The sequence below is a fragment of the Corythoichthys intestinalis genome, chromosome 10, assembly GCF_030265065.1.
Source record: "Corythoichthys intestinalis isolate RoL2023-P3 chromosome 10, ASM3026506v1, whole genome shotgun sequence".
NCBI classification, from domain to species: Eukaryota; Metazoa; Chordata; class Actinopteri; order Syngnathiformes; family Syngnathidae; genus Corythoichthys; species Corythoichthys intestinalis.
The window spans coordinates 41,578,508-41,603,363 of record NC_080404.1 but is presented as its reverse complement, the minus strand read 5'-3'; the positions used below and the strand labels follow the sequence as shown (position 1 = coordinate 41,603,363).

The window sequence follows — 24,856 nt, the reverse complement described above, 5'->3', positions numbered from 1 at the left end:
CGGCACCCTTTGAAAAATCATGTGATGCTTCTCTACTTGGTGTAATTAACAGCACCTGTTACTTACTTATGGGACATAACAGGTGGTAGCAATACCTAAATCACACTTGCAGCCAGTTAAAATGGATCAAAGTTGACTCAACCTCTGTCCTGTGTCGTTGTGTGTACTACATTGAGCATGGAGAAAAAAAAGAAGACCAAAGAACTGTCTGAGGACTTGAGAGGTAAAATTGTGAGGAAGCATGGACAATCTCAAGGTTACAAGTCAATATCTAAAGACCTGAATGTTCCTGTGTCTACCGTGCGCAGTGTCATTAATAAGTGTAAAGCCCATGGCACTGCGGCTAACCTCCCTAGATGTGGATGGAAAACAAAATTGATGAGAGATTTGAACTTCTGATTGTGCGGATGGTGGATAAAGAACCTCGACTAACATCCAAACAAGTTCAAGCTGTCCTGCAGTCAGAGGGTACAACAGTGTCAACCCCTACTAGACGTCGGCGTCTGAATGAAAAGGGACTCTATGGTAGGATACCCAGGAAGACACCACTTCTGACCCAGAGACATAAAAAAAGCCAGGCTGGAGTTTGCCAAAACTTACCTGAGAAAGCCAAAAATGTTTTGGAAGAATGTTCGCTGGTCAAATGAGACAAAAGTAGAGCTTTTTGGGAAAAGGCATCAACAGAGTTTACAGGGGAAAAAAACGAGGCCTTCAAAGAAAAGAACATAGTCCCCACAGTTAAACATGGCGGAGGTTCCCTCATGTTTTGGGGTTGCTTTGCTACCTCTAGCACTGGACTGCTTGATCGTGTGCATGGCATTATGAAGTCTGAAGACTACCAACAAAATTTGTAGCATAATGTAGGGTCCAGCGTGAGAAAGCTGGGTCTCCTTCAGAGGTCATGGGTCTTCCAGCAGGACAATGATCCAAAACACACTTCAAAAAGCACTAGAAAAAGGCACTGGAGACTTCTAAAATGGCAAGCAATGAGTCCAGACCTGAATCCCATAGAATACCTGTGGAGAGATCTGAAAATGGCAGTTCGGAGAAGGCACGCTTCAAATCTCAGAGACCTGGAGCAGTTGGCCAAAGAAGAATGGTCTAAAATTCTAGCAGAGCAATATAAGAAACTCATTGATGGATCCCGGAAGTGGTTGTTTGCAGTTATTTTGTCTAAAGGTTGTGCTACCATGTATTAGGCTGGGGGTGCCAATACTTTTGTCCGGGTCATTTTTTGAGTTTTCTGTAAAATGATCATGATTTCATTGTTTTTTGTTGGGGTTTTTTTCATTCTCTTTTGTGTTTTTTTAATTACAAACAAAATAAATGGAAGATATTATTACCAAAGCATTTTAATTGCAATCATTTTCTGGGAGAAATTGAGCATTATCTGACAGAATTGCAGGGATGCCAATACTTTTGGCCAGCACTGTATATGTTTTAAGAGCAAGTGTGTTTGAGTTACACCCAACAACTCAACTCAAAAGTTTCATGGCAAGAACGCCGTCTTGGAATGAGTGTGAAGCTTCTGTCTTGGGAGTTGCCTGAATTCTGGTCACCTCACACAGCTGTCCTGCCATGTCCAGTTCATTTTTGCCACTTGCTCACACATTATGTCCAGACCAAGTCTGCACCATCTGCTCCACCACTTTAATTAGCTTACTGTCTAAAAAAAACTCTCGCTGGAATTTCATCAACAACCTTTGCACAGACAGGTAGCCAAAGCAGGCCACGTGATGGTTGATGGAAACGTGGTCAGTAAGAGTAATTAACAACAAGGTCCTTCAATTTGTTGTGCATATGTAATAATTTACAGTCCAATGAGGGAAAACATAACGTTAGATATTCAAGGAACTCAACATAAGCACATATCAGCAAGTTTGTTGGTCATTGTAGATGACAGATTACAGTTTTATTGGTGCGTGAAAAAGAAAAATTGAAGAGGAAAATGGTCATTTAATTCTAAGTAAGGGAATGAGTACGGATATATATGAGTGCTAGCCAGTTAATTACAGGGCACGTAAAGTTTGGACAGACAATTATTCTCACCTAAGAGCAATTTAGTTTTCAAAGAAATTGGAGTACCCAGAGAAAAATCGATTCAGCACCAACACCACTGTGCTGCTAATAATAATTACTGCATTTTATTACTGTATAGAAAAGTTTCCTGAGCGAAACATGGGCGGCGCCATCTTTAATCATTTCTGCTCCGAACTTCCGGTTTAGACAGAACAACATGAAGTGTGGTTGAAGTAAGCTGTGTGTTGACAAAGTTAAAACTACAAAATCAAACCAGAGGAACCCACGGAATCTCCAAAAATGGATTCAGCACGACATATTTACGACAAAATTATCACAACTTGTGCAGCCTGTGTTGATGTGAGGTGTAGATTGATATGCCGGCCACTTGAGTAACCAAAATTAGGTGAAATCACAAACAATATTACAGTTGCCAAATGCAGAAGGGCTGACACGGATTTTGGTGTTACAAGGAAATACTACAAGATATATACATACAGACAAAAATAGTATGTAATTCTTTTTTATTACAGATATTGATCCCAATAAAACATTTGGACAACATGATTCCATTTCTTGTTTTATTTAAAACGATTGCTGCATGTGCAAAACAGGTCAATAAATCACAATCTATTAGATTAATAGAAAAAAATATTAACAAAGGTGGAGCATAAGTCGAGCATGCCATCATCAAAGTAGAACGCACCTAGTCTTGATACAGTGTACAGTGGTATGAAAAAGTATCTGAACCTTTTGGAATTTCTCACATTTCTGCATGAAATCACCATCAAATGTGATCTTTGTCAAAATCACACAGATGAAAAAAAAGGTGTCTGCTTTAACTAAAACCACCCAAACATTTATAGGTTTTCATATTTTAATGAGGATAGTATGCAAACAATGACAGAAGGGGGAAAAATAAGTAAGTGAACCATCACATTTAATATTTTGTGGCCCCCCCCCCCCCCCTTTGGCAGCAATAACTTCAACCAGACGCTTCCTGTAGCTGCAGATCAGTCTGGCACATCGATCAGGACTAATCTTGGCCCATTCTTCTCTACTCGGGCATGAATGGCTGTCTTGAGGTCATGCCACAGCATCTTAATGGGGTTCAAGTCTGGACTTTGACTTGGCCACTCCAGAAATTGTATTTTGTCCTTCTGAAACCATTTAATTCTATGTTTTCGATCATTGTTTTGTTGCAGCATTCATCCTCTTTTTAGTTTTAACTGTCTGAAAGACGAACTCGGGTTTTCCTGCAAAACATCCTGATAATCCTTTAAATTCATTCTTTCATTAATGATTGCAAGTTGTCCAGCCCCTGAGGCAGCAAAACAGCCCCAAATCATGATGCGCCCTCCACCATGCTTCATGGTGGGGGTGAGGTGTTGATGTTGGTAAGCTGTTCTTTTTTTCCTCCACACATGACGTTGTGTGTTACTCCCAAACAATTCAACTTTGGTTTCATCAGTCCACGAAATATTTATCCAAAACTTCTGTGGAGTGTCCATGTGCCTTTTTGCGAACATTAAACAAGCAACAATGTTTTTTAGACAGCAGTGGCTTCCTCCGCGGAGTCCTCCAATGAATACCATTCTTGGCCATAGTTTTACATATAGTTGATGTGTGCACATAGATACTGGACTGTGCCAGTGATTTTGGTAAGTCTTTAGCAGACACTCTAGGGTTCTTTTTTACCTCTCTGAGTATTCTGCGCTGAACTCTTGGCGTCATCTTTGGTGGACGGCCACTCCTTGGGAGAGAAGCAACAATGCTAAACTCTCTCCATTTCTAGACAGCTTCTTTGACTGTAGATTGATGAATATCCAGGCTTTTAGAGATGGTTTTGTATCCTTTCCCAGCTTTATACAATCATTGATCGCAGGTCTTCAGACAGCTCTTTTGACCGAACCATGATGCCCATCAGACAATGCTTCTCATAAAGACAATTATTACCAGCTGTGTGTTTTATAGTGAGCAGGGCAGCTTTAAACTACTCATGAGTGATTGGGCACACACCAGACTTAAATTGTTTGGTAAAAATTGGTTTCAATTGATCTTCAAGTCTCCTTAGGCAGAGGGTTTATTTACGTCTATGTGATTTAGAGGAGCAGATCACATTTGATGATGATTTTATGCAGGAATGTGAGAAATTCCAAAAGGTTCAGATGCTTTTTCATAACACTGTATATGTCCATTAGGAGTGGGAACCTCTTGGTACCTCATGATACGATACGATTTGCGATACACAGCTCATGATAACGATGATCTGACGATACAACGATTATCGATACATTGGTCAGGAAATCAATCTAGGATATTCTACAAACAACTAATAAACAGAAAATCAAGCTTCTGCTGTGAATTGGAATGAGTTCATCATTAGTAGACATCCAATCCATTTGAACTGGGAGGGTGGCAGCGAATGCATCCCTCCCACTTCAAACAGATTGAAAGTCTATGGCCATCAGTGGCAGCCAATAAGGTAATTTTGGGCCATTTAAGGTCATTTACCTGTTGATGTTCAGTTACTTTTTGTTGATTTTAGGGTATTTTATGGGTCTCTCCCTGTTTATTTTGAGTTACAGCACTGGAAATGACCTAGGAATCACCCAAATGAATAGGCAGTGACTCAAACTCAACAGAAAATGACCTATAAATGCCCTAAAATGAACAGCAAGTGACCTGTAAATGCCCTGAAAATCGGACAGAATGACTGTGAATGCTATGGTTTCGAATGAACGAAAGTTCCCAGTCTAAATAGATTGGGCGTCGAGCACCGTCAATGCAGCCTTAAAGTAAACTGATTTATGACTGACTTATGCTGGAAAATTTTGGTAACAACTTGGTGGTTCATTTTTATTTTATTTTTTTTTAATTGATACCTTTTCAAAACGATATCTCGATTCTTGGCAGGAGCATATCGATAACCTTTTGGGATACAAAGTATCACGATATATCACAATTTCGATATTTTGTCACACTCCTAATGTCCATCAACATAAGTGTTGTTGTGTGGCACATCAAGTTGTCTCTCCCTGACTAACTGCATTTTCCACATTCAAAGAAACGAACAAAAAAACGTGTAACGCTTGCATTTATGCATTTACATAATTGTGCCATCCTACACGTACTGATTAGCAACAGGCTAGCAGCAGATAGCATGTTCTGCAAAAAGTTTTGTTTTGATCAAAAATATTTGGACAACACCCAGCAATTTAAGTGAATGCAGTTTATGGAAAAATCATGTTTTGTTTATGAATTAACAGAAATATTTTATCCCCCTCTGGCACATTTACTTAAAACAAAAAACAAAAATCTTGCTTCCAACCTTAGACACATCAGTGAAATGTCATTTTTGGTCGAAAAATAAATAAATAAATTCCTGCATTAGTTAAAGATGTGGGAGACTAATAATGAAATATGACCTCCCACTGCGTGCTGCTCTGTGCTTTATCTGAACCCTGGAGCTGCATGATGTGACAGGTCAGTCTATTACTGCACTTCTACAGGCACACTCACTTCAACCCGGGTATCCCTGCTGTGACTGAAATGAACTTGCCATCAAGGGAGCAGTGTGAGGGGTGGGACCAGAGCCAAGTGGCCTTATTTATGGGCAAGGTGAGTGATAAGTATGTAGAGAGTGCTGGCAGGTTGACCTATTTCCTCTGAAAATAACCCTTTTTTAAAAAATCGTTTTACTGCATCTTTATTGCTCTGAATCCAAAGTTGGATTTATCACCATGCACTTCCTCATTTCTTCTTGCCAAGCAAAATGCCCTCCCGGACAGAACAGTATGCAAACATGTTGTTCAAATGGTTGTATGTATTCACCATCAAACCAATTAGATTTGGTTACATTCACACATTCTTGTCATATAAAGCGAGAATTCATGCGCTTAAAAGAATTCTTCACAAATGACAATTCAACACCATTCTAACAGACAGTGAGTTATTAAGATTTAAAAGTGGCTTTACACCAGGATTGCAGTGGGCGATACAAAGGAGAGAGGCTGAAGCTCAGAGAGAAGTTGTGTCTCATTTAAACAAGCACAGACACTCCTATAAATAATTCAACATCGGGACGGTGCCTAAGTATCCGCTGGGGTGGATTATTTGATATTTTAGTCGGTGTCAGAAGGCTAAGTCTGATTTATACAGACACCCTTTTCCTCACTGTAGATGCATAATGATAAAATGTGGGGTCAAGGTTCATTTTCTTTAAAGGAAGGAAAGTCTTTCATATGATGGGATTGCTGTGATTTACACATGATTAAATCACAAGAGTCTGCTTTAAAGGGTTCACTCTGTGTTTATTTTGGGTGCTGTCTATTACCTGGAGGCCATGGTAGTGCTTTAAAAATCTCCCTGAGGTGTATTAGACAAATGTAAATACAATGGATGTTCTATAAGGAATACCACAGTAACTGTATGTAGGACAGAAAAATGAAAGTGAGAGAGAGAGAGAGAGAGAGAGAGAGAGAGAGAGTAATGGCCTGGAACAATAAATTATGAATAAAAAATGGAATATATAATTTAGTTGGCATTGCTGCATATTTTATGGTAATTATTTTTTTCTTAAGTTTATGATTGTGTTGCTACCCAACAGAAATAAAGTTCAAACAAAAAATTATGACTAAAATAGTTTCATTGTTATGTTGATGATAACCAGAGGTTGCGCTAGACTTTTTCGTTGTCTGTCATTTTGACTGACAGGGTCATAAAAATCCGTTCATAATCTAATTTTACCCGTCACTTAAATTTTTAAAATGATGATAATGACATTGTGGTGACCCTTTGTTTGGCATAATTCACCTTCCGTACTTGTGTGTCCATATGGCCGAGCGCGTTACCGACTACGACAGTCACGTGACAGACACTAAAGGCTCAAACACACCAGCAACGTGAACGTCGCGTCAACGATCTCGCCGCGATTACGCTTCGAAACGCGGCCGTTAAAGTCAATCAGCCAATGCACACCAGTCGCAGTGCGTCCGCGTGTTAGACGCGTCCCAGAAGCGCTAAATGCGACGCACGCGAAAAGAACAGCAGAGTTTGTTTGATTCTAGGTAGGATCGGGCAGGCCGGAAGTCACTCGTGTAAAAATACGGTGGATCCGGTCGATTTTCAAAATAATATGCAATCGTAACTTACAATATAAATAAAATAAACTGAACTGAGCTAAAACACCTGCAATTAATACGAATAATACACAAATCCTGCTACAAAATTAAATTAATTCCTCCGTGGTGCTTTAACCTGAGAAAAAACACCAATAAAGCTTAGAAAAATGTTCATAAGAAAAAAAATGTTAAAATCTTTGTCACTGGGATTGCTTTTTGCTTTAGCACATGACTTTTTTCTTCTTTCTTTCAAAAAGAAAGCTGGCCAATACGCTGGGTCTGAAAGGCAAAGTGTTGTTGTTTTATTAGCTTTTAATACCCGCTATTCTCGCGCGATCTTGCAATCCTCGCGTGAACCGATCAAGCCGCTCCACAGACGCGCTGCTCGTGAAACGCGTCCTATGGAAATTGACGCCAAGCGTCACTGGTGCGTTATCGCGGCGGGATCGTTGACGCGATGTTCACGTTTCTAGTGTGTTTGAGCCTTTAAGAGCCGCGCGCGGTCCCCTCACTATCCACTCGCTCTCGCTATATGATTGGCCGAAGAGTCGAAATGCTCTCCCGTGAAATGCCTGTTTAAAAATGTTCCCGTTGTTACTTCTTGCGTTCGCTTATAAGTGCCCATTTAAAAAGGAAAAGCGATGGATGATACTACACACAGAGCGTATTATTAACAAATGTTAAAGTTGTATAATCATATAGCGAGAATAAGGAACGTCACTGACAAGCGCAGGCCCCCGCGAGTGGATAGTGAGGGGTCTAGGATAGTGCGCCTACAGCTAACAAGACTCTTAACATTGCATACCGCTTCAACATATTCAATAGTATTTAGTTTTCATTCATTTTAAATTAATATTCTGTCCGAACAAGCTTAACAGAGAATCCACGCCGTGCCATCACACATCAAGCAGATGAATATGTAACTTTTTCTGCGCAGTGACAAAAACAGCTGACTGTGGCCCCAGTAGTTAGGTAGCCTACCATATGTAGCATATGGAACAATGAAATTAACAGTTCACCTGCTGTGGCCTGAACGTCGTCTCACACTTTCCTCTTGGTGCGCATGGACTTGAATTGCGTGCCCGCTTGTGCAGTCCCTGTTTTTTCACCTCTTTTATCAACACCATCGTCATTTTGGGGCTTTTTGAAGAAACTTCGGACACTCAAGTTGCCTTGACATTTTTCAGAGTAAGGCCAACGACTTCATGCATCAAGAGAGACAATAGCTAATTAATATGCTCACTCGCCACCCTGTGGTCTGGGGTGTGAATTGCAATCGGTCAAAATGACGGATGGACTTCAGTTTTTTCCGTCACCGTTTTAAAAAATCGGTCAACGACGGAAAATATTCGGTTAACGCGACCCCTGATGATAACATAGTATCCCAGTACTGTATCCTGATGGTTAGTGTGAATTCCCTGACTAGATTGTTGACCAGTCCTGCTGGCCCTCACCCAGTTGTCTGATTTAGCCCCATGTACCTGTAACCTTAAGAATGGTAAACAGTAATAAATTGATGGATGGGTGCACAGCAGGGGCGTCACTAGGTTTTAAGAAGAGGAGGGGCTTAACCCAAGGACTTGCACAGAATGTAACTGAACTTAACATACAAGCACAAAACTTCACAAACAGCTAAGACTGATAATATATATACAGTTGTGGTCAAAAGTTTACATACACTTGTGAAGAACATAATGTCATGGCTCTCTTGAGTTTCCAGTTATTTCTACAACTCTGATTTTTCTCCGATAGAGTGATTGGAACAGATACTTCTTTGTCACAAAAAACATTCATGAAGTTTGGTTCTTTTATGACTTTATTATGGGTTACCAGAAAAAGTGATCAAATCTGCTGGGTCAAAAATATACATACATGGATCTGAAAAAGCGAATCATTGACTTGAACAAGTCAGGAAAGTCACTTGGAGCCATTTCAAAGCAGCTGCAGGTCCCAAGAGCAACAGTGCAAACAATTGTTTGTAAGTATAAAGTGCAGGGCACTGTTTTGTCACTGCCACAATCAGGAAGAAAACGCAAGCTATCACCTGCTGCTGAGAGAAAATTGGTCAGGAGGGTGAAGATTCAACCGAGAATCACCAAAAAGCAGATGTGCCAAGAATTAGAAGCTGCTGGAACACAGGTGTCAGTGTCCACAGTCAAGCGTGTTTTGCATCTCCATGGACTGAGAGGCTGCCGTGCAAGAAGGAAGCCCTTGCTCCAAAAGCGGCACCTTAAGGCTCGACTGAAGTTTGCTGCTGATCACATGGACAAAGATAAGACCTTCTGGAGGAAAGTTCTGTGGTCAGACAAAACAAAAATCGAGCTGTTTGGCCACAATGCCCAGCAATATGTTTGGAGGAGAAAAGGTGAGGCCTTTAACCCCAAGTACACCATGCCTACCGTCAAGCACGGTGGTGGTAGTATTATGCTGTGGGGCTGTTTTGCTGCCAATGGAACTGGTGCTTTACAGAGAGTAAATGGGATAATGAAGAAGGAGGATTACCTTCAAATTCTTCAAGATAACCTAACGTCATCAGCCCGAAGATTGGGTCTTGGCCGCAGTTGGGTGTTCCAGCAGGACAATGACCCCAAACACACATCAAAAGTGGTAATGGAATGGCTAAATCAGGCTTTCGAATGGCCTTCCCAAAGTCCTGACTTAAACCCCATTGAGAACTTGTGGACAATGCTGAAGAAACAAGTCCAGGTCAGAAAGCCATCAAATTTAACTGAACTGCACCAATTCTGTCAAGAGGAGTGGTCAAAGATTCAACCAGAAGCTTGCCAGAAGCTTGTGGATGGCTACCAAAAGCGCCTAATTGAAGTGAAAATGGCCAAGGGACATGTTACCAAATATTAGCGCTGCTGTATGTATATTTTTGACCCAGCAGATTTGATCACTTTTTTCTGTTCACCCATAATAAAGTCATAAAAGAACCAAACTTCATGAATGCTTTTTGTGACAAAGAAGTATCTGTTCCAATCACTCTATCAGAGGAAAATCAGAGTTGTAGAAATAACTGGAAACTCAAGAGAGCCATGACATTATGTTCTTCACAAATGTATGTAAACGTTTGACCACAATTGTAATTAACAAGAAAAAAGATTTTAAAAAATAGTTGTGTTGGGTCTCAGTCAATTGTTCGTCAAAGTCAAAATCGTCGAATATTAGCTGCAATTGCAACTTATTCAATGTGTCAAGTTTTTACTATTGCAATAGATTTTTTCCAAATGTTCGTTGGAGTGCACTCTTTTGAAGAAAAGAAAAATGTATGTATTAGTCCAATGACTGATGCAATCCTACCGGATATCCGTCTGTTATTCCACAATTATCGATGTTCTTGGTTCTTTAATCACTCTGGGTTAGCTCGCTATCGTTGAATCCAATCTGATCTTTCTTTTTTTTCCAATCAGAAAAAAAACCTGACCAGTATTTAACACAGGTCTTGGGTTACAATCTTTTCAGTTTCAATCTTTCAGTTTCATTTATGTTGTACAACTTTTTAAAAACATAGTGAGTATAAACACTCAATAATAAAACATATTCATTCACAAGCATTTTGTATGCAAGAAATGATATTTTTCATAACACAAAAATGTTAACTCATTCACTCCCAGCCATTTTCGCCAGAGCAAGGCCCTTCACTCCCGGCCGTTTTTCTGGATTTTGACTGATTTTGCAAGGCCCACAGAAAATTCTGTTCTATTGCTATAGAAACATGAAACCCACCAAAAGAAAGATCAGACTCTCTTCTTTCAGCAGACAAAAAGTAAGTTCAAATTTCATATAGAAATCAGCATTAGAAAATAGCTTAGTTTGAGCAATTTTCATATTTCTAAAGAAAAAAATGGAGAAAATGAGCTTTTTGTAAACGCATACATTTCAAACATAACTTTGACTTTAACAAAGCTATTTTTTTGCATTAGTTACATCCCAAACATCTGAATAATGTTTTCCTTTTGCAAAATACCATGACCAACCAGACAAATAGGGCTTTTGATAGCAAAGTAACAATTTATTCACACATGACTACTGAGAGATGATGGTTTGTCGCCGAGATGACGCCATTGTTGCCACGTCAGCCGTGTAAACTTTTCCCTCATCGTTGTGTGTCACAAAGATGGATTATTTTTGCGTTTCTGCGGGGTCTGCTCGGCGAGACACTGCACTGGGGTTCCCACTCGTTTTGCTCGGTCGTCCAGCGCCTGGCCTCCCTGGCGTCCTCTCAGTTGTTTTGTTCGGTCGGAGCGCCGCCTGGAATCATGCCGCCAGCGCTCCGACCATGCTGCCCGGCCGTTCATTGCTGTTGTATCGGCTTGCCTGGTCTTACAAACTGCGCTACTGCCCTCCAGTGGCCAGTTTTATTGCTTTAAAATGGGTTTTGAGCTTTGTTCTTTGTTTCTCAGATAGAGCGGAAGCTATAGACCCCAATCACCAACGTCACACAATCACGTGATCGCTGTATTGTGCCGCCATATTGTCCATCATTGTGTGTCCGTATTGTCAATGATTGTAGTTTCTAAAGGTGGATTCACTCGCAAATTACAGAAGCCCCGGTGCTTTCAGACGCTGTAAACTCATTGGATGAGTTGCATAAACGCCGTTATTTGGCTAACCCTAACCCTCGATCCAGTCGGCAGATCCATATTTGATGCCCAAACCGATGTTTCCTCCCGTCGGGTCCCGTCCCGTGCGTCAGAGCTCGTCCTGAGACCACGATGAGGAGTTGGGTACCCAAAATCGGCACCGGTCCGAATGTAAACCGACATTTGGTCAGCTGAGCGTCACCTTTGTCACGATTGTAAAATGAAACTTGATCGACAACGGGCCGGTATGTGCCAAAAAATGGCTGCCCGGCGTGAAATGTCACCCCTGACGGGAGCGCTTATTTATAACGCTGTATTGACGTGAAAACATCAAATGTTTTCATGGACGCATTACAGTAATGGATTTACGACTGTAAGATCGGTTTTAAATTAAATTACACAAAATATTAGTACTGTATTTTAGTAACAAATCATGTACTGGACCACATAACCATCTTTGAACAGAAATGTATTAGTCTACAGGTTTTCACGACCATATTCCAATGACAATCACACAGGTATGACATTTATTAATTCAAGCAGAGTAAAATAATACATATTCACGGTACAAGAAAGTCATTTCCGTGTGGGCGCTCCCGTCAGGGGGGACATTTCACGCAGGGTGGCTATTTTTTGGCACAACACCTGTTGTTGCGCTCACCTTCTTGCTGCGCAACTGTGGCGACGAGCTTCGTCGTCTCCGTCTGATGATGTCTGCAATCGTGTTGGCATCATATTGATGTTTTCGCCGCTGTCTAACGGCTGTCGACACAAACGCATCATGGACCGAGATAAACAAACCATGCTGCTTTAGAGATTTGCCCTTTTAACAATGGGCACACAGCAACTACTAAAATGACCGTTAATCTTCTCTGTTACTGCAACCAACCGCCACACATGTCTTCACCATTTTGATTAATCAATGTTAACGATTGTCAGGAAGGTTTTTGGGTTCGTTTACTAGGCGGTGAGTCCTTAGACAAGCAGAAAAACACGCAGTAATAGGAGGTATGTACGTAGCGGTAATATGTAAACACGACGAGCTGACGGAAAATATGGCGGCACCAGTCAGGGGGGCGGAGTTGTGACGTCACATGATTGGGGTCTATATATGCTTCTTATAAAATAAAACCAAAAAGACGCAAAAGACGTATAAATACGTTTTTGGGACAATGAAGCGTTTAAAAATAGAACGTGTTTATACGTTTCTGGGAGCAAATGAGTTAATCATGCTTTCAAAAGCGTTTTTTTTTTTCATGCAATACTGTAAATGGTACATTTTCCATAACACAAATAAATTACATTTCTTTTCCTTTCAAAAGGAAAATATATTTTATATCATTTTTAAACATCTCACCGAATAGTCTTAACTGACGACACCTGGTCCTCTTCCTCGCACACAAGGCTTTTGGCCTGCATGAATAAGGCGCTAGCAGTTAGCCATGAATGTAAAAAAAAAAAAAAAAAAAAAAAGTTAGCCAATTTAGCATTAGCGAATTAGCGAACTGTGTTTCCACATCTTACCGAGTGGGTTCTGCTCAATATTTTCACCACGCGACCGTCTGAATTCGCTTTAAGCAGAAGACAACACGCCGCAGCAGTTGAGGCATCTGTCAATTTGCTTTTCTTTATCTTTTTATTTTGTTCTGGAGCGAAAAAAAACTTTTTCCCCTCAATTAGAAAGGCCGACGTTCCAAAAGGAAATGCGCATGCGCTGACGTCACAGTCGCTAGTCCTTGAATAAGAAATACTTTTTTAAATGTCGCTCATGCTCTCTAGCGTTGTTATTGGGTATAACGCTTCCATATTTTTCTTTGGGCGAAATCTGTTTAATCAACATGTGATACCGGGTGACAGAAGCATCTTAATTTTTCCTGATGATTTGCTTATTGCTGTAAAAAAATTTCATGAAACATTCCTCAATTTAAATGAGCCACACATTTTACAAACGTAGAAGGTCAACATTGGCACCTTTCCCTGCCATGCAGCACTCATTCCGTTGTGGTTATCACACAGAGGTCCTGTTTTATACTTTATAAAACAAATGTGTGCCCCAGAGATCCCTTAATGTGGACCTCAGTATCACCTCCAAATGTTAGATTAGAGACAACTAATGAAGTCAGCTGGCAATCACACATTCGTGAAGTGAAATACTGCCATCCACTGTTTACAAACAGGCTCACACCAAGTGTTACTTGCCAGATCATTGAATATCTTATCTGTTGTTTGAACTGAACCTGTCAGATGGAGCTATGAACCGTTCAGCCCATCGACTGTAAGTAACAATGGCCATTGTCTTGTCAGTTTTCTGAATCACCTTAAAATGAAAGCAAAATTAAACAACAACAAAATGTTTATCATACCATTAATTTAAAAAAGCATTTGTCAAATTACAATGATACAGTCCATGTTTACAGATGTTTGGCGCTTCCAAACCATTGTATTTTATTTGCACTGAATATTTCTTTAATTTATAAGAAATAATTACATAGCAATCAATGTTATAGTTTTTGTTAGGTACAGTACAGGACATTGCAAGCAATTGATGATTTTAAAATACTGCTGACATTAATGTATTGCAATTATTGAGCTAAAATGTAAATTAAAAATAACATTTTCAAAGATGTGTCATAATACAACATAACACATGCACCTGTTAATGATAGAGGTTATGTGGAAATTGTGGTTGTGTTTGTGCATCTGTGTTAGAGTGGAAAAGAGAAGTGATTCTTTTAATTTTTTGTCTGTTTGAGCTAACCAAATTAAATTCCGACTTTTAGGTGCCCGAGGTGTGACTTACACAGACCAACATGAGATAAATGGCATCTAAATACTGTAGGTAAAGCATTAGATTAAGCATGGATATTATCAGTCAACTCACTGCTTCTGCCACAGCAAAGATTCGGTAAGTTTTGTTGATTTTTTTTGTTGTCACCATTAAGTCATGTCAAGGAGGTGAATGAAGATGTAACTTCAAATTGATGGAATTTGTTCCAGCTTTTATCTGAAAGCTATTGCCTAACATGTAAATTTTGCCATTCTAAAAGTTAAAGGAACTTCCAGTAGGACCTTGTTCCTATTCATGTTAACGCTGCTGATTTGTACACATTGTTCATCTTTTTTTCAGACAGCTTCAAAAGATTGCTCAGAACATCCAGAAAAATGATGCCAGCAACCTGAATAAACTAAAAAGGTACTTTTAACGTTTGTATACTTTTTTAAATACCTACATTCTCACCCATTTCGACACTTGACAACGAGAACAGACGACTTGTGCACGACAGGAACAATATGGTTCCTTCCAATTAGTGTGTTAGTCATTACAATGATATATTGCTGCTAACATCTAAAAATGAACCTGTGTATCATTGGAAAATGTTCTGTTTTCATAGTAATTTCAGTAAGACTATGAAGCTAAAAATATCTCAAGCAGATGGCTGCTGTCTCACTTACTTTTTCTGATATGAAAGCCCTAAAGGAGAGGAACCAATCAGAGTCGGTACACTGAAGCTTTGTGTTACTGAACTTAGTTGTATGTCAGTTCGGTTCAAAGCCGTCTCTCACTTCTGGCTATTATATTCTCCTTTCATTCAGTTATAATTCACGGTTTCTGCCTCAAATGCTGTTATCGAAATAATGTATTACTCAAACTACTGGATGTGGACTTATCAACTACAAGGGAAACATAAAGTAGATACTTAATCTGTCATTGAAGCTGGTGTTGCTGATGCAGTCAACAGTTTTGATCAGTAAGCCCTTTATGTTGAGTTACACATCTCCAAAGTAAAAAAAAAAAAAAAAATCTCCATGTACCAAAGTACCTCTAGAGTCAAGAGGGACCACCCAAACTGCAGTGTTACTGTGGTGGTGGCTGTACATACCTCATTCTCACTGGGGGGTGAGAGGGTACTGGACCTGACAGTGTTTCCTTGACTATGGTGAAAGAATGGATGACTACAGCATGTTAAATAACTTTTCAGTTATTGGTCCTCTAGTTACATTGTCTATCTTTATCACAGACTGAAACGCAAACCAGTTCCAGACATTCCGGTGAGGGACTACAGAGGTAAGAACTTAATATTTACGACTGAGCATTTTTTTTTCCTCAAAATACAATATGTGTATGGTGAGTGCAGAAGAAATGGTGGGTCCAGAAATGTTGTCGGAATCAGAATATGTAAGTTTGATTATTATTATTTTTACAATACAGAAAATTAACTGTCACAGCTCTACAATACTCTCTAAAATAGCTAACTTTTCAATGTATGCTGTCCTCAGGACAATGATATCTACGACAATCCACGGCAAGTGCACAATATCAACTATGAACCACCTCCCAGCCACAGAGTCTTTACCAGGACGTTATCTTCATCCCTCCCTGCAGAGGCCTATCTTGGTGAGTCATGTTGAACATAATGTCGATACAATCAAAATTCACACACACGATTTGACCGATTTTCTATATGGCGGAAAACACAGACAAGACTGAAAAAGCAATTTCTGCTCTTGCACCCTTCTTTAAAATAAACTGCTGTATTTTAAACCAAAAGAACTGTTGTGTTTGATAGAACAATATGTCTATATGCTGCCGTTGCAGATTCATGCCCCATTAAGCCCCCGAACTACTTTTAATTTGTCAGTTTTACCCTGAAAACCCCCGTTTACAGACGTCGCGCAACCGCTTTTGTTTCAACCCAGCCATAAAACTAAAGTAATTAATTATATTTATTTTTCAAAATGTCTGTCATTTTTAGCTTTGAATCATTAATTGATGCCTAATATTTCGTTTTTAAAAAAAAATACTTTAACACTCGCATATTTGAAACTTTTAAACAAATGACGTCACAATGAAAAAAATGGTGTCCGTAAAAAAGTCACGGATATCTACCTCATAACTATCGCTAAATGTATTTTTTTTGTTACTGTCGCATTTTCTCCGATATGTTAGATGATCCAAACAAACAAAATTTGGGAAAAAAAAAACATTTCAAAGGGTAAATATATGAAAAAGAAAATTTCGACCACTCCTTGATGTCTGCGATTTCTGCGTCGCGACCTTTTGTTATATTACCATGTTTCACCCATAAAATCCCCCAAAAATCCGGCTGTGGTCATTCACAGCTGTGTCTTGACACTCAGTGATACATGCAACATGGAGTTTTCGGATCGAAACAAGGTAAGTACGGGATAATATCGCATTAAAGTCATGGTGTCTGTAATTCTGCTCTCGCGTGCTCTCACCTCTAGATAGGGTTTTGCTGTTTATTTATTTATTTTTTTTTTTTTCTAAATGCCCTCCTGCTCAAAATTTTTCATCCCCCAGAAAATTTAGATTTTAAGCTTTCCAAAGATGTATCAGACATGCATATAGGACAATTTTGAAATTTGGCCAAATTGGGGGTCTCAGAGCGGAACTTTAAGTCACCTGAGTGTTTTCCGCCATATATATTTTGTAGCCTATTGGATTTGTTTGTTTGTTTGTTTGTAAAATAGAAAGACTGTCAAGCCAGTACAAGAGGTAGGGGCTCAGAAGTGAGCGTTATGCAAATGCTGACACTCAGCTTCTCCTTTGCAGACGGTTGCAATTACAGGCCAAACCTGGAACACAGAAAGGCAGTCAAACGATCCAAAGAACCACAGCGATCGCACCCACAGCCCACCCATATGGGCAGTAATGATGTGAGATGAAGACACAAGCATAGAGACTTTTTTTTTTCATTTTCCACCTTTCCATATTGTAGAAACTTCCCATTAAGTCTACACGGCAATTTTTTTCCTAATGTTCTCTTGCTGTACTACAGGATGACTATATCAATCCAGATGGCAGTAATGAGGATGACAATTACGTAGTACCTGCTGAGAACCCCCCTTCTGGTAAGATATACTTCAAATTAACAGAAAGAAAGATAAATATGAAACTTAAAGATAGTAAAAGCTGATCCTTCTTTTGGAATACAGTACATAGCAATAAAAATAATCTGAAGTGCTCGGTAACTGACAACCCTTGTGAAGAATGTTGATACAATGGTATGTAAAAGTATCTGAACCTTTTGGAATTTCTCACATTTCTGCATAAAATCACCATCAAATGTGATCTGATCTTTGTCAAAATCACACAGATGCAAAAACTGTCTGCTTTAAATAAAACCACCCAAATATATATAGGTTTTCCATTTGAGGATAGCATGCAAACAATGACAGAAGGGGAAAAATAAATAAGTGAACCCTCTGCCTAAGGAGACTTAAAGAGCAATTGAAACCAATTTTTAACCAAACCAAACAATTTAAGTCAGGTGCCTGCCCAATCACTGATGAGCGGTTTAAAGCAACGCTGCCCACTGTAAAACACACACCTGTTAAGAACTGTCTTCACGAGAAGCATTGTTTGATGTGCATCATGGCTCGGTCAAAAAAGGTGTCTGTAGACCTGCGTTCAAGGATTGTTGATTTGTATAAAGCTGGGAAAGGATACAAAACTATCTCTAAAAATCTGGATGTTCACCAATCAACAGACAGTCGACAGTCAGAGAAGTTGTCTACAAACAAGTTTGGCACTGTTGCTTCTCTCCCAAGGGGTGGCTGTCCACCACAGATGATGCCAAGAGTTCAGCGCAGAATACTCAGGGAGGTAAAAAAGAACCCTAGAGTTTCTGCTAAAGACTTAAAGAAATCACTGGCACCGTCCAATATCTCTGCGCACACATCAACAATATGTAAAACTATGGTCAAGAAGCCACTGCTGTCTAAAATAAAAAAAACATTGTTGCTCGTTTAATGTTCGCAAAAGGACACTTGGACACTCCACAGAGGTTTTGGCAAAATATTTTGTGGACTGATGAAACCAAAGTTGAATTGTTTGGGAGTAACACACAACGTCATGTGTGGAGGAAATATGGAACAGCTCACCAACATTAACACCTCATCCCCACTGTGAAGCATGGTAGAGGGAGCATCATGATTTGGGGCTGTTTCGCTCCTTCAGGGCCTGGACGACTTGCAATTGTTAATGGAAGAATGAATTCGACAAGTTTATCAGGATTTTTTGCAGGAAAACCTGAGGCCGTCTGTCAGACATTTGAACAGCTAAAAAGAGGATGGATGCTGCAACAAGACAATGATCCAAAACAAAAAAGTAAATCAACTTCAGAATGGTTTTAGAATAACAAAATACACATTCTGGAGTAAGAGTGGGAACCTCTTGGTACCTAACGATGCTATACGATTTGCGATACAAAGCATCGATAAGCATCGATAACGATGATCTGACGACATGGCGATACAACGATTATCGATACATTGGTCAGGAAATCATTCTAGGATATTCGACAAATAACTAATGAAAAGAAAAACAAGCTTCTGCTGTGAATTGGAATGAGTTTATCACTAGTAGAAGTTCAATCCATTTGAACTGGGAGGGATGGCAGCGAATGAACATTCGTTCATTCGCTGCCATCCCTCCCACTTCAAACGGATTGAAAGTCTATGGCCGTCAGTGGCAGCCAATGAGGTAATTTTGGGCCATTTAAGGTCATTTACCTGTTGATGTTCAGTTACTTCCTGTTGATTTTGGGGTATTTTATGGGTCACTTCCTGTATATTTTTAGTTACAGAACAGGAAGTGACCTGGGAATAGCCCAAATGAATAGGCAGTGACTCAAACTCAACAGGAAATTACCGATAAATGCCCTACAATGAACCGCAAGTGACCTGTAAATGCCCTGAAAATCGAACAGAATGACTGTGAATGCTCTGGTTTCGAATGAATGAACGTTCCTAGTCTAAATTGATTGGGTGTTGTGCACCGTCAATGCAGCCTTAGAGCTAACTGAGACACTATTATGGTGGAAGATTTTGGTAGCAACTTCTTGGTTCCTTTTTTATTTTTTTCGACATTGACACCTTTTTAAAACGATATCTCGATTCTAGGCAGGAGCATATCGATAACCTTTTGGGATACAAAGTATCACGATATATCACCATTTCGATATTTTGTCACACCCCTATTCTGGATTGACCAAGTCAAAGTCCAGATTTGAACCCCATTGAGATGCTGTGGCATGACCTAAAGACAGCGATTCATGCCAGACATCCCAGGAATCTGACTCGACTACAGCAGTTTTGTAGAGAAGAATGGGCCAAGATTAGTCCTGATTGATGTGCCAGACCGATCTACAGCCACAGAAACTGTTTGGTTGAAGTTATTGCTGCCAAAGGGGCGGGGCACAAAATATTAAATGTGATGGTTCATTTAGTTATTTTTTCCCCCTGTGTCATTGTTTACATACTATCCTCATTAAAATATGAAAACCAATAAATGTTTGGGTGGTTTTAAAGCAGTCACTGTTTTTTCATCTGTGTTATTTTGACAAAGATCACATTTGATGGTGATTTTATGGTGAAATGTGAGAAAGGTTCAGATATTTTTTCATACCAATGTATATTTCGCCTCATAAAAGGTTGGAGCCAGACGTTAAGCAGAGGGGTGTGTGGCTACAACTGGGCCTGGGCCTCAAAGGGTTTGTGGCGTGAAGGGGATGTGGTTGGGCGAGGGAGGGTCAAACAGAAATATAGTGTTAAAACGTCTCTGGGCTTCTCACAACACAGACATTAAATGATGAATGTTGCCATATTCACAACCAAACTAATCATAAATGTGGATTTTCCCCCCCCCCAGCTTTTTGTGATACGCTGGGCAAAGAGGTGGGTTTTTGTATTCAAGTCTGTGTGACAATAATTTCATAATGTTCTAGATAAATACTGCCTTTTGTCCATCCAGGAACACCAGGCTGAAAGTGACTCAAAATATACAGTGGGGGATCATGTCGATAGTGAGTATCAATTTCACTACAGTTCAGTAATTTAGCATGTAGCGTCACTTAGAGGATGACAAGTGTAACAGCAGAAATACACTTGCATTAATATAAGCAAGCAAACTTGTCATTCAAACCTCATCTGACTACATTTTTGTAGCTTCCTCTCATGGCACTGGTCAACAGGAACCAGCTCCCTTTTATTCACCCAAACCTATGCCCAGACTGTAAGTAACAGAAATATATACACGGTACTTTTAAATATCAGGATAGTGACTGAGGAGTTGATTTTTCTTTTTCAGGTTGCCAGAACCCCCTTTAAGGCATAACTTTGAGTGTAAGTATTTTTATTTGATCTGGCCAATTTTTCAATCCAAAAAGAAGAAAAATAAATTTCAAGGGATAGCTATGCCTTCCTATGGTGTAGTTACATAATTATTGTACAAATATACATTCTTTTCTAAATAAATATGAGAGCAGAATGTGCACTTGAAGATGAAAAAATACAGTGGCCAACCTCTTGTTATTGGGAGGACGCATAGAGACCTTAAAAATATAAACTTGTTCTTCCTCTGCCCAATATTCATCATCCTAGCAAGTAGGACAACTGTGCATTTCCTATTCTCTGAATAAATACAGATAGATTCCGGGATAAATTATAATATGATCATGAAAATCTTCGCCCAAAGTCAGCTATATAGAATCCAGCTAGTCCGAACCGTAACACTAACAAGGACAAGCTATGTAGAAAATGAATATATGGAAAATACATTGTTCTTTTAAATAAAAAAATAAATAAAAAAAACACACACAAAAAAAACTGTCCTGTTCAGCTATTCTACACGGAGAATGGAAGTCTAGGTGCTCGGATGGTCCGAACAGTTTTAATGTTTCACATTGAGAGTCTGACATACTCCCATTGTGATCATTCAACATACCTCGTAGCAGCAAACAGGAAGGGGTAATGGGGGAACAGAAGAAAAGAAGCACAAGAGAAGAAAGAAAAACACAAACTACAACAAGAAATACATTGAACATCTACACTAACTACTAATATGTTGATGCTATCGTCAGCTAGATGTATTTCCGGTTGAAATCATGTGGGGGGGCTTGTTGACCAGGGAAAGAGAGGGACGGGGGTGGGGGAGTCTATAAGCTAAGTGATTGAAAGGGGTAGAGTGTACACAAATCAGCTCTTTGATCTAGAACCCTGTAATTGTGTGAATCCCTTGTGAGTGTAAGCCTGTTGGCGACCGACCCTACGCCGCCCCATCACCAATCTTGGCACCGGGACCCCCAAGCGCGCCCTATCACATCCAGCCGCACACGAGCCCCACCAGACGCGCGACAGCCACGCAGACGAGCAGAGACGCCACGCGAGCGCCAACCCAGGGCCCTGGCCCCCACCCAGTCAACCTTGGGGGGGGGGTCAGTGCAGCCCATCCCTCCTCCCGCAGCCCAGCAAAGGAGCTTTGCTCGCCCCCCCCCGGGATCCAGGGTGGTCCGCGGGCCACCCGCGCACCCATCAACCGGCCTTCAGGGATGGCAAGAGGGGACGCACGAAATATCCCACGCCCACCTCCACCCCCGTCAGCCCACGAGCCACAGCCGCAGCCCCGCAACCAGCACGGCACGCCATGGGACCCTCAGCGGCCCACCAAGCCCAGGGCAGGGTCCCCTGCCGGAGCAAGCAACACCCGGCCGATACACCGACGCCCAGCCAGCGACCCGCGACGGAGCACAGGGCGGAAACCCAGTAAGAGAAGAGAGGGAAAGGCGGTGGCAGGAGAACGCCGAGGAGCCGCCATGGGGCGACGCAAGATCGGAGCCCCAACCTCCCCAACTCCCGCGGACTGCAGCCCAGGCAGAGGGGAGGCCACGCCCCAGGGGCCACGCCATAGCGAAAAAGTGTGGGACCCACCTACCACCCTATTACTGTGGCCGCCAGGTTCCCAGCACCGCGATGGGATTGTGAGGGGAGGGTAGTGCAATGTATGCATTAAAATAGGAGAGCTCGGCTTGGGGCAGTGGGACCGCAGCAAAACACATTGTTCTGATGGTCTGTGTGGTTTATTACAGGCCGAAAGCTGCCGATGATTCACACAGATCGCAGACCACATCCTCCAAAATTCCCTACTCTGGACATGAAGCAGTCAAAGTAAGGCACATGCAGAGACCATAGAGATAAATTACTTTCAATTTAATATTCACTATTTGTCTGGACACTTCTACAGAATACCGCTTCCAAATGTTTCTTTCCTTGGTAAGTAACATTTTGTATACGTGCAAGAAAACAACCACATTGGAGTCATTATTAGTTAACAAAGAGAGCAGAAGGTACCGCTGTTACTATATATTTTTCCTGGCATTTACCTTGTAAACTGTCTTTGCATACCAGAACAAACTGAAAGCCATTCTGATGAAAATTGGACTAAGGACCAAAACAAGGTTATCTTCTCAGAGACCAAAATGAATAGCACTATAAAGAATTCAAACTCTCCATTGACTGCTTATTTTCTTTATTTCAGGATGCAGACATCTATGAAAAGCCATGGTTTGCTGGGGAATGTGACCGCAAGACTGCTGACCAGCTGTTGTTTCACGCAAATGAAGTATAACTCTTATCAACTTCCACGACATAGTCATTGACATTTCACTGACCCTCTGTTGGTTTCTGCTTCAGGATGGGGCCTTCATGGTGAGGAAGAGTTCTGGACAGGACATAAATCAGCCCTACACACTAGTCGTGTACTATCACGGCAAGGTGTACAACATCCCAATCCGGTTTATACACACAAGACAGCAGTATGCATTGGGGACTGAGAAGAAAACAGAAGTGGTATACCGCCTTATTTTGCTGTTGTTGTTCCATTCAAGGGTGTAGGTTTGGTGTCGACATTTGTAGGAATTATATAACAGCATAACCTGCATGTGCACTTTTTGCTGGGCACAGGGCATTAATAAGACCAAACAGATTGGGTGAACGTGGATCAGGGCTACATTTCTCACGAATATTAACCTGATTATTTGATAGGCTAAATGATCAATGATAAATAAATTTGTACTCGCTTATACTAACTTTCATGTGTATTGGTTCAGGTGATACACCGTTCAATTCAAACCTTTGTTTTCGAAAACTACTAAAAATAATAATAATAATAATGAAAACTTCCAGGATAAATGCCTGGATTTTATTGGCATTGTGAGATTGCAATATTTGAACATAAATTATAATAACATACACAATCAATACAAACTGGTTAATAATCTCAGAACTATCAAGGAATGATGATGATGATGATGATGTTACACTTATATAGCGCTTTTCCACCTTTCTAGGCGCTCAAAGCGCTTTACACTATCTGCTGAAAATACATATTTGTCCTAAGACCACTAAACGTTGTCTAAATAAAGACAAATACATCTGAAAAAACTTTTACAGGGAATAACAAAAATAAATAAAAATGGAACCTTCCTTTATGTAAAACACTACTGCTTTTGTTCACAGGCACAGCCAAACTCAACAAAAAATGAAAGCTCATTTGGGCTGCTTTAAGACCCCATAAATAAAATAAAAATTAGGGAGAACGGCGTAAACCTCGGTTCACTACAGTTCTCACAGTTTAATTAACGTTAACAGTAGAAAACACATAGAGGAGGACACTTCTCTCTAAGCAGCTTCCTACTCGAGTTTTGGCGGTTAGCAAATTCACACAGTTTAGTTCGATGCTAACTCTGATGCAGATCAAACAGCATTTGGGGCCAGGGGGTTGTGGAAGGTGAAAAGGGGTAAATATCAGTCTGAACATAATGAAAATAATTCACTTAATAATAGTAGGGTCAAGTCTATGCTTATAACATATGGGAAAACGATCTAAATTACCTATATAACCGTTATGTCCATATATAGTGTTATGTCTGTACTATCCCTATGCAAACCCTTAGTTTCATTCATTGTGAGATAACAGCAATCACGGTATTACAGCAGATGATTTTGACATTGCAGTTTTATACAAATAATTAAGCTTAAGTTGTAATTTAAAACCGGAACCTGTTGCAGTGCAATGAAGTCATATAAACAAGAAACTTTACAGTTGGTGAGGCAAGACAAATACTTCAGATTATATGATTTTTGCGGTTAGTTGGCAACCATTCTGGGCTGCAACAAAATTATGCTAATCGAGAAGGCTTCAGCTGAACTGCAAATCTATTGAGTACAGTCTGTATATAAAAGCTGTTTAAAAAGTATATGTAAGAAAGTATGTAAGTATATGTAATGCATGTACTCAACATTCACTTAACACACAGTGCCTTGCAA

General features: G+C 40.3%; 2 protein-coding genes across 11 annotated transcripts in view; one reads left to right on the top strand and one right to left on the bottom strand.

The window, feature by feature from the left end:
- The window catches only part of dntt (deoxynucleotidyltransferase, terminal), a 122,489-nt gene extending 109,092 nt beyond the window's left edge, over positions 1-13,397 (bottom strand). For all 6 annotated transcript variants that reach the window (XR_009064581.1, XR_009064580.1, XM_057847871.1 and 3 more), the window contains exons 1-2: positions 13,253-13,397; positions 13,086-13,157 (exon numbers count right to left, since the gene is read on the bottom strand). Coding sequence is in view for 4 of the 6 variants with exons in the window: in XM_057847871.1 (XP_057703854.1) it covers positions 13,086-13,147 (62 nt within the window). In the remaining 2 variants the exon portion in view is untranslated. The remainder of the gene's footprint in view (positions 1-13,085; positions 13,158-13,252) is intronic.
- blnk (B cell linker) overlaps positions 5,553-24,856 on the top strand; it is a 22,079-nt gene continuing 2,775 nt past the window's right edge. The window contains exons 1-17 of one of the 5 annotated variants that reach the window (XM_057847876.1): positions 5,553-5,640; positions 14,509-14,633; positions 14,856-14,921; positions 15,748-15,794; positions 15,865-15,905; positions 16,007-16,124; positions 17,304-17,407; positions 17,530-17,602; positions 20,403-20,428; positions 20,505-20,556; positions 20,699-20,765; positions 20,841-20,875; positions 22,618-22,696; positions 22,773-22,801; positions 22,937-22,986; positions 23,067-23,150; positions 23,222-23,377. In XM_057847876.1, coding sequence (XP_057703859.1) covers positions 14,587-14,633; positions 14,856-14,921; positions 15,748-15,794; positions 15,865-15,905; positions 16,007-16,124; positions 17,304-17,407; positions 17,530-17,602; positions 20,403-20,428; positions 20,505-20,556; positions 20,699-20,765; positions 20,841-20,875; positions 22,618-22,696; positions 22,773-22,801; positions 22,937-22,986; positions 23,067-23,150; positions 23,222-23,377 — 1,074 coding nt within the window. In that variant the 5' untranslated portion in view covers positions 5,553-5,640; positions 14,509-14,586. Of the gene's footprint in view, positions 5,641-13,985; positions 14,004-14,441; positions 14,634-14,855; positions 14,922-15,232; positions 15,667-15,747; positions 15,795-15,864; positions 15,906-16,006; positions 16,125-17,303; positions 17,408-17,529; positions 17,603-20,402; positions 20,429-20,504; positions 20,557-20,698; positions 20,766-20,840; positions 20,876-22,617; positions 22,697-22,772; positions 22,802-22,936; positions 22,987-23,066; positions 23,151-23,221; positions 23,378-24,856 lie in introns of those variants that run through there. The other 4 variants (XM_057847875.1, XM_057847877.1, XM_057847879.1 and 1 more) reach the window with 4 other exon arrangements.